The sequence below is a fragment of the Schistocerca americana genome, chromosome 3 (genome assembly GCF_021461395.2).
Source record: "Schistocerca americana isolate TAMUIC-IGC-003095 chromosome 3, iqSchAmer2.1, whole genome shotgun sequence".
Lineage (NCBI taxonomy): Eukaryota > Metazoa > Arthropoda > Insecta > Orthoptera > Acrididae > Schistocerca > Schistocerca americana.
Window position 1 is genome coordinate 93,164,572 of NC_060121.1, and position 14,923 is coordinate 93,179,494.

At 39.3% G+C, this 14,923-nt stretch overlaps 1 protein-coding gene across 1 annotated transcript in view; it reads left to right on the forward strand.

Annotated features, from left to right (window-relative positions):
- The window catches only part of LOC124605891, a 374,153-nt gene that overhangs the window by 101,096 nt on the left and 258,134 nt on the right, over window positions 1-14,923 (forward strand). The window contains exon 3 of the mRNA XM_047137839.1: window positions 7,820-7,947. Within this exon, the coding sequence (XP_046993795.1) occupies window positions 7,820-7,947 (128 nt within the window). The remainder of the gene's footprint in view (window positions 1-7,819; window positions 7,948-14,923) is intronic.

Below are 14,923 nucleotides of genomic sequence, written 5' to 3' on the forward strand. Positions count from 1 at the left end.
CCGTTTATTGCGATCGGTTCTCTTAATCATTTCGGCCTCCCCTGCACGCTCCCCGGCGCGATCCACAGCTCCATATGTCACTGGCCCATTCCTTATATAGTAGTCTTATATGCGTCTCCCTTTAAGCTCGCAACATCCCGCTCAGGGAAAATGTCACGACAGAAGGTATCGAGACCATTTTTTATTAAAGTGACCAGATGTCACGATTTGGCCGGGACGGTTCCGGTTTTTGGAGTCCTCTCCCCCTGTCGCGACCAGGTTCAGCCGGAGCGTCTAAATGTTCCGGGTTTTACAAATCAGATCCAAGTCTCGGTCATGGGATGTTTCAACATGTAACTTCTCACATTTTTAGCATTGTAAAAGTGTTTTGCACTTAATTTTCACATCATATCCCAAACCTAACGTAACACATTATAGAATGCGTCTACACGATCTGTCTGCTGACGCGTTCAATTTCGAGACCTTCAATAATACTTGCGCAGAAGTTGGTATTACTGAGCTGGATTTCTCTAGCGGTTTCATGATTGTTTTGCTGGCGTGAGCATTATGGCGCGCACGGATTTTAGCAAGCTTCGCAATGCCCAAACGTTACTGCATTTTCAGTTCCGAACTTCAAGAGAAGTAAGTAAGGTACTCATAATTCAGTATCATAAACAGTGTGGTAACACTGTTTTTAATTAACCCTCAAATACCATAGATCGTCTCTGAAAGGGTAACAAATTTTTCAGTAGCGATATATAACACACCCACGCAAATTGAAGTGGGCTCTTCCCGGTGGATGTGATGCATGGATACCAGAGCTCTTAAGACTGTTACTGCAATTTTTCCCTTATTAACCGGCAATGAAAACAGAGGAATGTTGTAAGTTTAAAGTGTGTTTGTGTGTGCGCATGTCAGTGCCATCATAACTTCGAAACGAAAGGCCGGATTTTAATGCCGTGTATTTATTTGACAGCTGGTTTAATCAGAATGGTTCTTAGCTACGTTCCATAAAAGTTTATACAGCAGTTCAAATTTCACCAGCAAAATTTTAATTAAAAATGTTTTACGCTATCTCCCCTAATAATACGCTATATACTACGATTCATAAGAGCTACATCAAGTTATGTAGTGCCAGATTGTAGAGCTTAACACGTTGCGTGCCAACTACAAGAGTCTCTCGTACAAACTGGCCACTGGCGCCAACTGCGAGTTAACTCGTACGAAACGAGTTTCTGCATAAAGCCAGGTAACGGAAACATTAGTAGCAAATACGTGTGATTTAAAGGTTTTGGGCGTCAGGAACAGGTATAGCATGTCATCTGAACGTGGTGAAACAGGATTTTTATTTTCCCACTTGGAATGAAGTAAGAGAAATGTGCACACAAAATTTCATACAAATATTTTTCTTCCAGACGAAAAATGTATACTGTGTGTCACCAATGACAATGGAAACAAAGGTTTCTTTTAATTGTTGATATGTCTTAAAGCAGAAGTTACCAAATTTTTGTCCTAACCTAGTTATTTTTTTGTCTTCCCTTCTTGAAGCATTGAAATTTTTTTTACTATACAGTAGGACATTTGAAAGAGCTACCGCCCCCACCGCTAGTTCTTCTCCTGTCTTTCCACACTGATGCCAACACATGCGAGAGTACAGTCTTTGGCACAGAGCCGTGAGCCCTGTGCTAGTAAATGTTGTCAGCCCTACTGCGTTGCCCCTTCTCCCTCACAGCCCGCGCAGGTGAACTTTTAAAGAAGGTGATTTGGGATTACAGAGAGTGTTATTTTCATATACAGAACTGGTAAGTAGCAAAGAATATGAAATTAAATTCAACTTGTTATTAACACTTTGCCACGCAGCTATAGTGCAAAAATTGTTAGATCTAATCACGTTGGCTACAATGATAATATGAGCACAGCTGACACGATTAACAATTCTAATGATGCCACCAAGACCCCAACAATAGTTCTAGGAGGCAAAAAGCTCAAATTCTCGTGTGATTGATAATGAAGCAAATTAAAACACTTTCTAAAGTTAACACAATATACAATGTATTTCATGCGTCAACTTTTTAACAATAAAATGGTAATTACGGTTTCACAGTTATATTACCTTAGCTGCCCTGTAAGTGAGAAGTATGTAGCTGTTTATTTTCGCCTATGAGCTCCAAATTCGGTTCAAAAAACGTTATCTTTATCCATAGGACAGGTTCAATTTCCAATCGGTTTTTATAGGCCTATTTATTTTTTCAGGAACACCAGTGTTGAAAACCCTGCTTCACACGTAAATATCGAATCTAAAGGCAATAGAAATTTCACCGTTAGTTCTGCTAAAACGGGATCTCTTGATGACAAAAAAAAACTTTGTGTTCAGCCTTACGGCAGGTCTTGCCATGGGGGAAGCCTCGTCAGAGAGGTCCACCGCATGAGCGTCTAGGGAAGTGATTCCAGTGGTGGTTTCCCGTTGCCTTTCACTGATGATGATGAAATGATAATGAGGACAACACAACACCCAGTCCCTGGGCGGAGAAAATCTCGAACCCGCGCTCCCTGGCGTGACAGACCGCCACGCTGACCACTCAGCTATCGGGGCGGACTCTTGATGACAAGATATACAAAAATCTGTCACACGACAGCACAGTTAACGAGTCAGCATTTGAATCTGACAAATTACAGGATTATAAATTGACTGAAGACAGGTTCCTTATCCATGTTCGGTTGATGTCGATTGAAAGGAAGTATTACTTCAGATTAGTGCGCACTGTTCAGTCCTAGCAAATTCCCCTTGATAAGAGTTGCTGTATCGTGCGAAAATGAACCTATGTTTTACTCTCTTTGACATTATCTTAGCTTTGTGAGCCCCAGTGTTAGGCCAAATGCAGGACGATCGTCAGTAAAGTAGTATCTTAACGACGCGCAATTCCATTATTTGCTAGAATGAGCGCAACTTCTATGTAACATACAACTGTCACATGATTTTCTTTAGAAACTAAGTTTTTTTAATTAACTTAATATTATTAAAATGTGATTATTTAATAACGTACGTAATTGTAAACTGTCAATTACGTCAAGTAGATATTTGTGCAACCCGGTATTTTATTTTCGTGTCCCGGTGCCGGGTCACGACCTTTCAGTTGGGGAACGCTGTCTAAAAGCATTCTTCCACGCAAAAACTTGGTGTTACTTCTCAAATTAGACAAAACACCACGAGATAACTGCTAAAACGTGATTAACGGTAGCGTCATTTAATAAGTACAAGGACATGCACAACACATCTGGAAAATGTACTTTCTCCTTCTCCAATTCTTTGAGGTGTAAGGAGATATAATTACCATCTGAGCTGAACTTTCCACTCTTTACGCCAACTACGAGATAATTCGCAGGCTCTGTTTTCACGTCAATAACTGTTTTTGAAAAAATTCTGAGACAGGTGGACTTCAACTGAGATGACGAATCAAACTGAATGAACCGTTTAACATGGATTCTGGGAGCAGTACGATTTTGACATTGGCTGTCAACGTGTCAAAAAAATCTAAATTAGAGTTTTCGTGAATGTATGTTTATCTTATACGATTGACCAAACAATGATAATTTCTGTCTTTTGAAGTTGCTCGCTTCAGCACTTACAAAACAGGAAAAAAAAGGAAATCGTAAACATGTATATTCACTAGAAGAATTGATTTACATAAAAATAAATAAATAAAAAGGCGGTCTGATAGACCCCTACGTAGTAATTGTATTCCTGTAGACATCCATAGATAGTAGAGGGGTTAAATCAAATTCAAGCGAACAAACCTTCATACACAGTCATTTATTTACTTTTAACACAGGTATCCATTCATTATATAAAGAGGGAGAACAGACGACGATATCCGTTGCACGAAATGTGGAGGAGAATTTTCGAGGAGTGAAGTACGACATAGCGTATTACTTGAAAAAGGCCGAACACAAGTCGTCATATACCACAGCCACGCCTTCGAGAAGTTTAGCAGACTTTTTGCGGCAAGTTGTTCCAAGTGACCACAAGCTTAAACTAGCTGCAGCGGAAGCCACATGTGCCTTCCATTTAGTACAAGAGGACCATAGCCACCGTTCAGGTGACTACGTCTGAACTCATCCAGAAGTGCTTCGAGTCTAAGTACACCTGTGGCCGTACAAAGTGCAAAGCCATTGATGTTAATATGCTTGCTCCACATTGTCGAGATGAAATGCTGCGAGAAATGTTTAAAGTGAACTGCATTACTATTCTTTCTGGTGCGTCTAATCTTGGAAACATAAAGCTCTTCCCTGTACCTGTTCGATATTTCTTGCATCTTGAAGGCATATGTGTGAAAATTCTCCAGTTTAAAGAGCTGCCTGGTGAAACTGCAGATATTGTTGGAAACTATCTATGTAATATCATCAGAGAATATAATTTCAGTGATAAGATTGTAGCATTCTGCAGGGACAATGCCAACATAAACCTTGGTGGACGGTCTGGAAGAGCGACAAACAATATTTTCCACAAATTCAAAATGTTCAAATGTGTGTGAAATCTTATGGGACTTAACTACTAAGGTCATCAGTCCCTAAGCCTACACACTACTTAACTTAAATTATCCTAAGGACAAACACACACCCCCATGTCCGAGGGAGAACTCGGACCTCCGCCGGGACCAACCGCACAGTCCAAGACTGCAGCGCCTGAGACCGCTCGGCTAATCCCGTGCAGCATTCCACAAATTAAGGGGCGGCTTGGTCGAGACATCATTGGTGTAGGATGTGCAGCGCACATAGTGCATACGAGTGGCGTTTGAAAAGTCTGTGCAAACATAAAAACTACTTGTGTGTTTGGGGTAAACCTCTTTTATTTTTCGACATTGTCTCCTTTTAGACTTATACACTTCGTCCAACGCTGTTTTAATTTTTTCATCCCCTCCGAATAATAGGAATTGTCCAAGTCTGCAAAATAGCTATTACTTGCTTCAATCACCTCCTCGTTTGAATAAAATCTTTGTCCAGCCATACATTTCTTCGAATTGGGGAGCAAATAGTAGTCCAAGGGAGCCAAGTCTGGAGAATAGGGAGGATGTGATGAAACGAGTTGGAATCCTATTTCCATTAACTTTGCGACAACAACTGCTGACGTGTGTGCTGGTGCATTGTCGTGATGGAAAAGGACTTTTTTGCGGTCCAATCGCTGGCATTTTTCCTGCAGTTCGGTTTTCAAACGGTCCAATAGCGATAAATAATATGCACCTGTAATAGTTTTACCCTTCTCCAGATAGTTGATGAGGATTATCCCTTGCGAATCCCAAAAAACAGTCGCCATAACCTTTCCGGCCGAAGGACTGGTCTTCGCCTTTTTTGGTACAGATTCTCCCTTGGTAAACCATTGTTTAGATTGTTGTTTGGTCTCACGAGTATAGTAATGTATCCATGTATCATCCACAGTGACAAAACGATGCATTAAGTGCTGCGGATACTTCCTGAACAATTGCAAACCATCCTTGCAACACTTAACACAATTGCGTTTTTGGTCACGTGTGAGCAATCGTGGAACCCATCTTGCGGATAGCTTTCTCATGTCCAAATGTTTATGCGAAATATTATGTACCCGTTCATTCGAGATGCCCACAGCACTAGCAATCTCACGCACCTTAACTCTTCTGTCATCAGTCACCATATCATGGATTTTATCAATGATTTCTGGAGTCGTAATCTCCACAGAGCGCTTAGAACATTCAACATCACTTGTGCCAATATGGCCACTCCGAAAATTTTGAAACCACTTATAAACTGTCCTAATCGAAGGTGCAGAGTCACTGTAATGTTTATCAAGCTTCTCTTCCAAAGATGCTACTAATTAACATGACTCGATATGCGCTGGTGGTGCCACCTCTCCGACTTTGCACTGACTTTTCAAACGCCCCTCGTAATGCTATGAAACAGCTGCAGATTGTTTACCAGTCGATCTAGAGTGTGTCACTCACAAGATTTACTTCAACATGCATTCTTATGCTTGGTGAAAGCCTAAAACAATTTTGTACATTTTTAGACGTAGAGTCCAAACAATTACTTGGAAACAGCAGTAGCAGAAGGGTGGTCTTGATGCCAGCCATTGAGAGAGCTTTACGGCTCTGTGGACCACTAAAATCATGTTTTTTAAGTGAAGAAAAATGGCCAAAAATACTAAGGAAGTTTTTTGATAGCCCATGCTCTGAAGTCGTCCTTATGCTTTTATATAATTAAGCATAACTTTTCATGCAGCAGTATTGAAGACAAAGACCAGCATGTTACGTATGCAGAAGTTGGAGAAGCACTTTATGACTTAAAAGGGAATATGACCGAAAAACGTAAAACCAGATTCGAGCCACTCGTTATAAGAAGTGATTTAAGCAAATTTTAATCTGAAGGGGACATAAACATTATTAAGTTCACTGAACCCGTATGTGAATTTTATGATAGCAGTGCACAATACATTGAGCAGTGGACAAATCGTTGTAATGCCTTTTCGAACTTGAAATAGGTTCTCTTAAATGATGTACGGACATGGGCTGAAGTCCAAAAATGCCACAAATCTCTCGTAAACGTATTGCAGAACTGTAACATCGGTGACAATGAATTATTTCAAGAGTGTTTTTAATGTGCAGTATTTTGCCTCCCCCAGAAAATAGACAAATGGAACGTAGAAAAAACTGGCATTGATATGCGTTGGGTACAGACTTTTCAGCACTTCACATCGAAACATTATTCCTTATGACAATATTTCAAGGATTGTGTAATTTGCCTTGTGTCTTCCAGGTACAAACGCAGCATTGGAGCCTGTGTTTTCTTTGATGAATAAGATATGGACATCTGAGAAAACTCAAATGAAAACAAGATGTTTTATTAACTTTAAATATTTTGGTGCATCATTATTATACAGTAACTGTGAATGTATTTTATGTTTTATATTATATTTGCCATATTGTCTTTTGATGTCTGTTACTTATTTCAGTCAATTATAACAATTGTAGAAGACTGTTGTATTCCGAGTAGTGAGTAGTTAATTCCTTTCCCTGAAAACGTGATGGTGGTGCGGGGGAGCTGGGGTGGTACGGCCTCTCTTGGCCTCCTGTATAGTCACCAATGTTGCTCCCATCTTCGGCTTCCAAAAATATGGTCATCTTATTTTTATCGTCATATGTTCCATCTCAGCTTATGATACTTACATATGATTTACAAATCGGCAGCTATATGAAATATTATTCCAAATTATTCGCTGAATGCGAATTTCGTGACATGAGCATAGATGTATTACCCAACGGTGACATACGAAAATTTTTGCAGGTCGTGATAAGTGGGAAATGCGGGTTCGAGAGCCGATCCAGCACAAACTTTCATACGTCACAGTTATGCAATACATTTATGTCCATTACAGCTTATGTCATGAAATTCGCATCAGTGAATAATTTGGAATTATATTTCGTACAGCCTACCGATTATCAAATCATACATAACCTACCTTTTTCGTTTACTGGAACATCAACATTAATACAAGACATTTTGTAGACTCAGAGACACAACTAAATACAATACAATCAGGCACACCGCCAAAGATTGCTCGTAACAGACCAGCATTGCCACTGTTTCAACTTTTTACAGCATTTTGACGTTACCTACCGCTAGAACCGAGAAACACTCGGTAGACGTTACTACCCACTCCCTGGATCCTGTTATTTCTCTACATGGTATGGAGTAATGTGCTGTGAATATTAACCTCATTCAGAGCCACTTGCTTTCCTATACTATTATGCCTCCTTAGCACGGTAAAATTCTTACGTTATTGTTAAAAATTGCACATTTATAATTGTTGCAGCCCAAAGGAATAACAACAGGTGTTATTTTGTTACAGATTGATTTAACAGTGGAACTTTTCCATCTATTAACTGCCTTCCAATATGAACGAGGACAAGTTGCCTACATCATATTTACGCATGGTAACAGGTACGTGAAGGAAACTCTAGAAACACTGATTATTTTTCGTTTCATTAATCACGCGTTCTTAGGGACTAATGTAAATTTTTAAAATTATATTCGTTACATTTACTTTACAGCACATCAAGTGCGTCGTGCGATTTGTGAGATTTGCTAGATATGATTTGTAATCTGGTGAAGATGGTGAAAGGACTATTCGGAATACATTCGATTTTCATTACCACATGTAGCAGAATAGAACCATTCAGACACTTTTGTTTGTGACTAATATTGCAATACAGCAGTTGTTCTGTGGGGAATATGCCCGAAATGTTCGTGGGCCTACACCGCCCAATACGGTGGTACAACTTTAGTAGTTGTATGCACATGATGCATGAGCTTCGGCGTGCTGTTGTTATTATGTTACCCAGATCCCTGGCTACCAGTGACGATATCGCAGTTTGCCAAAACATTTCAACAAATATTTCGAATGCTACCTGTGCCCGTAAGTCCTAATTCGGCATACAAACTACATTCTTTAGCAGCAGTGGCAGCTGATATGTGCAAGTGAGTTAATGCTCGTAAAACAAAAGGAGAAAGAAAATTGAATTTGAGTTTTAACAAACTTCTTTTGGAACACTTTTCTTGGTGACTGTATGACACAGAGATGTCACTAGATGTTCTTGATCACTTGTTGCTGTGGTTCATTTTGCTTAAATGGAAAAGAAAGTCAGGAGCAAGCACACATTCCTAATATGTGTGGGAACTGGATATTTGCTCTAATCTCCATCTCTCCCCTGTCTCTGCCCCCCCCCTCCTCCCTTTGCCCATCATCTTATCCTGCCCCCTCTCTCTGCCCTTCACCTCCTGCTCCCTTTCTCTGCCCATCTTCTCCTCCCTCCTCTCTCCACTCACCATCTTCTCCTGCCTCCTTTCTATTCTCCACCCCCCCCCCCTGTCAATCACCTTATCTCCCTTCCTACCTCCCTCATCTTCTGCCCCCCCCCCTCTCTCTCTCTCTCTCTCTCTCTCTCTCTCTCTCTCTCTCTCTCTCTCTCTCCCCCCCTCTCTCCCCCCTCCCTCCCTCCCTCCCACCATCCCGCCCTCCCTCCCTCCCTCCCTCCCCCCCCATCTTCTCCTACCCCATCTCTCTAGCCATCTCATTGTTTCTACTTTCTATCTCCATTTCCTCCCACCCTCTGTCCATTCCCTCTTCCCCTCTCTCTCTGATCTCGAGGAGCCTTGTTTAATGATATTGCATATTTGCTTCTGTAGTAGTATTGTGATCATAAATTCAAATGCAGTGTCGTGTCAAAATTTCAGAACAATTGGTGAAGAAATTTCACAGATCTACATTTTTGAACAAACAAACATCTACATTATTATTTATGTAGATTTAATGCTAAGTTCACTGTACTGAAGGATTTCAGTGTGTGGCAAACAGGTGCTGAAACAAATATGCTATCTGATTGAAGGCTTCCATTTTTACCTATTTCTGCCAAAAGAGGATTGGAGCAAGATGTGACATTTGAGCATGCCAGCAGAACAGATGAAGGGTACATAAAAGTTACTTCTCATTCAGCCAATACTTTTCCCACTACCAAGTTTTGGCTAGTAAAATCCTGTTTGTAAATAAAACATGCATTGTCTGACAATGAAAGTGATGCACCCAGAAGACATGGGTAAATGCCAATGGAACTTTGTACACGTCATACCATTGGCAGGTATGTAAATGATAAGACATACAGTCCTGAGGAGGAAAGTCTTCCCTTTTCATGCTGTCCAGTGTGTATTTCCTGACCAAGCGTTCTGGGTGACTTATCCAAACTACCCCTCTTCCTAAACCTCTCCAGTTCCTTTCCCTTCACACCTCTTCCTTCTCCTTCAACCCTTATGTCAGAAGAACAAGTTACTGGCTATTTTTGTAGCTATGCTGTGTAATGAGTAAAAACTCTTGACTCCAGATTCCACGTGGGGTACAGGGGGTAAGTGGCATCCCCCCCCCCCCCCCCCCCCACACACACACTCTATTGTGGGGTAGAAAATTGACTACTTGTTTCCAAAATATGCAGTTGGTGATGAGGAGACTTGGAGTAGAGGAAGAGGCTGTACAAGATCAAAATAAGTGGAGGAAAATTTTGAAGAGAAAGTAGTGAACACTTGTGTGTTAGTATATTAAAAATTGTGAGCTATTATTATGTTGAAAAAAAGCTTCTAAATTGATGAGATGAAAAATACTTACAAAATTATAAAATTTGCTAAATATGCATAAAAACCTGCAGTGAGATAGTTTACCTTGGGGGAGGGGGAGGGGAGGGGGTGAGTGAGATGCAGCTTTGACAGTTATGCCAGGGGTACAGGGTCATATAGGACGGCCTTGGTATGGCTCTGCTAGACCAACATTTTGAATCACAATTTCATCATCTATTCTTCACTTGTTATGAATGGAGCTTTCACGTCATTTTCTTTTTTCGACTGTTACATGGACATGCACTGTTTTCAGCAGGAAGTTATGTGGTAGCTATAACTTGCCACCCACAAATCAGTAAAACTGATTTGTAGATTTTCAAACCCATTTGTGCTGCATGTTGTTAGCTGGTGTTCACTGCATTGTCTGCTTTCTTGCTGTGCTGTGCCTCATTGCACTAATTTGATGGTGATTTTCTTGTAAATGATTGATGAGTTACTTGCTGGCCCATTAAGGGACTATTCCAGTTCAGAAAAGGCACCTAGGTAGCTGGATAAAATGCCAGAAGATATTGTAGAACATGGTGAAATGATGTGGCGCTGAGAAAATTCAAAGAAATGTTCATACATCTCATTCACAGTCTTCCCTCAGAGCTGGAATGCACACCAGTAGGGGACTGCATAGCATCACTACACACAGGTGACATGTATCCAAAAGTAACATCAATAGTACAGTTGTCTTGAACAAAATTCAACACAGCAGTCACAGAACTATTTTCATGGGTAGGAGAAGTAGGCCTTTTAGGATAAATCCAGACAACAGGTTCCCCAGACTTAAGAGTACCAGTAGCAGTTTAAAAAATTCTGAAACAATCACTTACAAGGTAGATTGTAACACATCAAATAGCATACATGCTACATGTCATAAAGAAAAATAAATCAATGGAAAAAGCAACATGGGACATTTCACAGACTTCACAATCCTTCATCAAAACATGCAGTCGATGGAGGGAGAAAAAAAAAAACGTTTGAAGCTGATCTCACATCTTTCAACTGCACTGTAATTTGTGTAACTAAACACTGGTATAGAGACACTGAAATCCAACATAGTCAAGGGCACATGACCATGCATTTACATTGGAAAAGAAACACAGTTCAAATCAAGACATGACTTTCATACAATTAGTGAGGATAAACACATTGGAATATCAGCTACTGAATTAACAGGGCATGATAACAACAAGAAATTTATCATTTTTGTGTGTGTATCAATCTCCCAGTGGTAGTGTGTATACTTTTTTCAACAAATTGACAGAAATCTCGATAAAGTCTCAAGTACAGATGTCAACATAATGTTGTGTAGAGACAAAAAAATGACTGCATCGGTAATTGGTCATGTGGCCACAAATTTGGAAGAGAAAAGTGTGATGTAGCTGTAAAAGAAGTTGGATTATCAGACTATTTCCGGCAAATAGTAAGAGTAAAATCAGGTGTAGAAAAATTTCCTGAACTTCTAGCTTTATCAGAAAATAGAATACTAGATGTTTCAAAAGAATTAGCAAACCAAAGCTGAAATGGAGTGTATAGTGAGACCATTGTAAATGTTCTATTTTCTAAATTATCAACATTATTTAAAATAAACTTTGGAAAGACACTTCCAAAAATACCCACATCAGTATCTATGTTACACAAAAATGTATAGATAACAGCAGGTATTAAGAAGTGCTCCAAATCCTTAAGTACTCCAGTTCTATGACAAAGAGTCATAATGAGACAGAGTTCTCGAATTTCTACCATAGGTTCAAGAAATTTACATGAAGGTGCCGATTGCTATAAAAAAGTCATTTAATGGTGAAAGAATAAACAATGCAGAGAATAAAAGTAAAGCAATCTGGGATGTCATAAACAAGAAAACAGGGAGAGGTAAACAATGGCATAATAACATTCTGATAAAGGAAGGAGATAAAGTAATAAATTATCCATACCACTTAGCAAGCTGTGTGAATGAGCATTTAATGGGTATTAGAGACAAGTTACAGCAAAAATTCCCAAAAACGAGTGTAAAACCTATAAACAGTTATGCACTAAGTACAATGATGTTGCTACCAACGACATAGCATGAAATCAGTAAAACTGTACTAAAACTAAAAACTAAAAGTAAGCAGGCTTAGACAAAGTAACAGTGTGTGCACTGAAACAAAGCATAGAGAGTTTACAAGCTCTCTTAACAAATATAATAAATGAAGCCTTCCCATCAGAGAAATACCAGATATTAAAACAGACAAGAGTTGTACAGCTGCCTGAGATAGGTAATTCAGGAGAGGCAGAAAAATTCCAGTCCATTTCCCTGCCATCACCATTCTCAAAAATAGCAGAATCAGTTATGAAAGACAGATTAATCAGTTACTTGAATGGATACAACCTTTTAAGTGAATCACAGTTTGATTGCTGAAGTAGTAGAAATACAGAATCAGCCATAGTAGAATTCACAAAAGTGGTGCTCAATGCTATTAGCAATGAGTGTGTCACTGGTATATTTTTAGATCATTCTACAGTTTTTGATATTGTTGGCCATAAAATTCTGCTAAATAAGCTAGATGCATTAGAAATTAGAAGGTCAGCTTATGATTGATTCTGATCATATCCAGCAGATACGGTACAAAGAGTACAAATAACACATACTTAAAATAAGTGTAAAATGTAAGTGAAACACTTATCAGAGCCAAAATACATTCATATAAGAGTTTATCAGCATAACACGTTAGGACCAGTATTGTTCCTGACATACACCTATGACTTTCCCAGCCGTGTGGAGTGGCCATGCAGTTTGAGGCACCATGTCATGGATTGCATGGGCCATCACGAACATGGATGTGTATGTTGTTCTTAGCATAAGTCAGTTTAAGCAGTGTGTAAGTCTAGGGACCGATGACCTCAGCAATGTGGTCCCTTAGAAATTCACACACACTTGAACATTTTTTTGACTTTCCCACTAGTGTTAACCATAGGAAAGAAATGATCTTTGCTGGTCACAGCAGTTTTATAGTCACTGAGAAAATAAGAGAACTCATTGCTGAGAAAGCAAATGAAATCTTCAAGGAATGTTACAACTTGTCAATAAGCAATAAAGTGGCATTATAAAGAAAACAAGTGCCGCGAATTTCAGTTTGAAGAGGGAAACGACTCTATTAAATTAAATCTAGATGGCACCTTTATAGACAGTGTGAAAAATGCAAAATTTCTAGGGAATCAGTATTGATTCTCATTTGAAGTGGTGTGAACACACAAAGATATTTGTAAACAGAATGTCATCAGCATGTTATGACCTCAGAGTATTATCAGCAGGCAGCAAGTGTCTTTTAGTTACATTCGAAGCATAAGTATACTCAGTTCTTAGCTACAGCATTCCCTTCTGGAGATCAAATGCACAAAATGAACACAGTTTTTCAACTGCAGAAAAGGGCCACAAAAATGAAAGTAAAAACAAAAAAAGGTTATTTGAGCTCATTGTGAAAATATGTTCAAAGCTCTTGGGATTTTATCTGTACCATAAAAATACATTTACCAAACAGTCATATACATCAAAAATACATTGGTAATTACTGCACTGCATTGTCCGTGGCCATGAAACAGAGTCTAGACTGAACTTAACATCTGCCAAGAAAGAATAATTGTAAAACTCAAAACAGCATTCTTGTCTAAGGAATAATAGGAAAGTAAAGAAATCGTTAAAATAAATTTGTTTAAAAAGGCCGTCAAAAAGTGCCTGTAAGCCTAAAATTCTACCCGCTGAAGGATTGCTTAGATAACACAGAATAAGGATTTGGTAAAAACTGTAACACAAATGATGATGATAATAATAATAACGATAAAATGTCTAACGTTCCATCTACACTTTTACAGTACATTTCATCCTTATTTTTTTCAGATTTTCTGGAAAATCCTACTTGCAAAGCTATGTAATGTATAATAACAACATCTTGTCCTCTTCCTGAGGTCAACATCTCACACATTATAGAAAGATGGTGACTCAGTTTTTTTCAGGCTAGCATCTGAGAAGTTGCAGTGCACAAAATGGTCCTGTCATCAGCTGATAGCGAGTGTAATGTGTGTAGTGTTACAAAACAATGTGTGTATAATGTTTGTAGTGTGTGCAGTGACTGGGAGTGAGAAATGAATGAATACTGTAACATTAGCCTTTTTCATTATTAAACAACTTATCCATAAAACAGTTTTGTACACTAGGGGTAAGCCGAATGTGTTGTACCCAATGATTAGTGTGTGAGTTCACTGGGTGTGGTGCCACTGTGCATGTGTGTTTGAGTCAGCCACCCACTGTATTAGTGTGGGCCAGCTGCTGGAGGCCCCCTACTACTACTTCTACTACTGTGTACTTGGTAGTTACATGCATAAATTAATGTGACTTAATTTTCATTTGTGCCTTCATTGATAAATAAAAGTAATGCACTGCATAGTGACACCATTAATTTACTTGCAGGTGCTTCTTTTTAGGCTGTAGCTGAGGAAAACTGAAAGAGGACTTTGAAATCCCTGGGCAGGATTACTGAAGGCACAGCAGCGCAATGGTTGCAGCACTGGTACACCTGTTTTCTCATTGTCAACATCAACACTTCAGATAGTAGTGACACATCTGAGAAAACACACACACACACACACACACACACACACACACACACACACACACACACGCCACGCACACACACGTGACAGTGGAACTGTTAGTACACCCAAAGCTTCAGAGAAATAGTGCATTATTTTCTTTTAATTTTTCATTACTGAACTTTTGTTAAAATGTGCG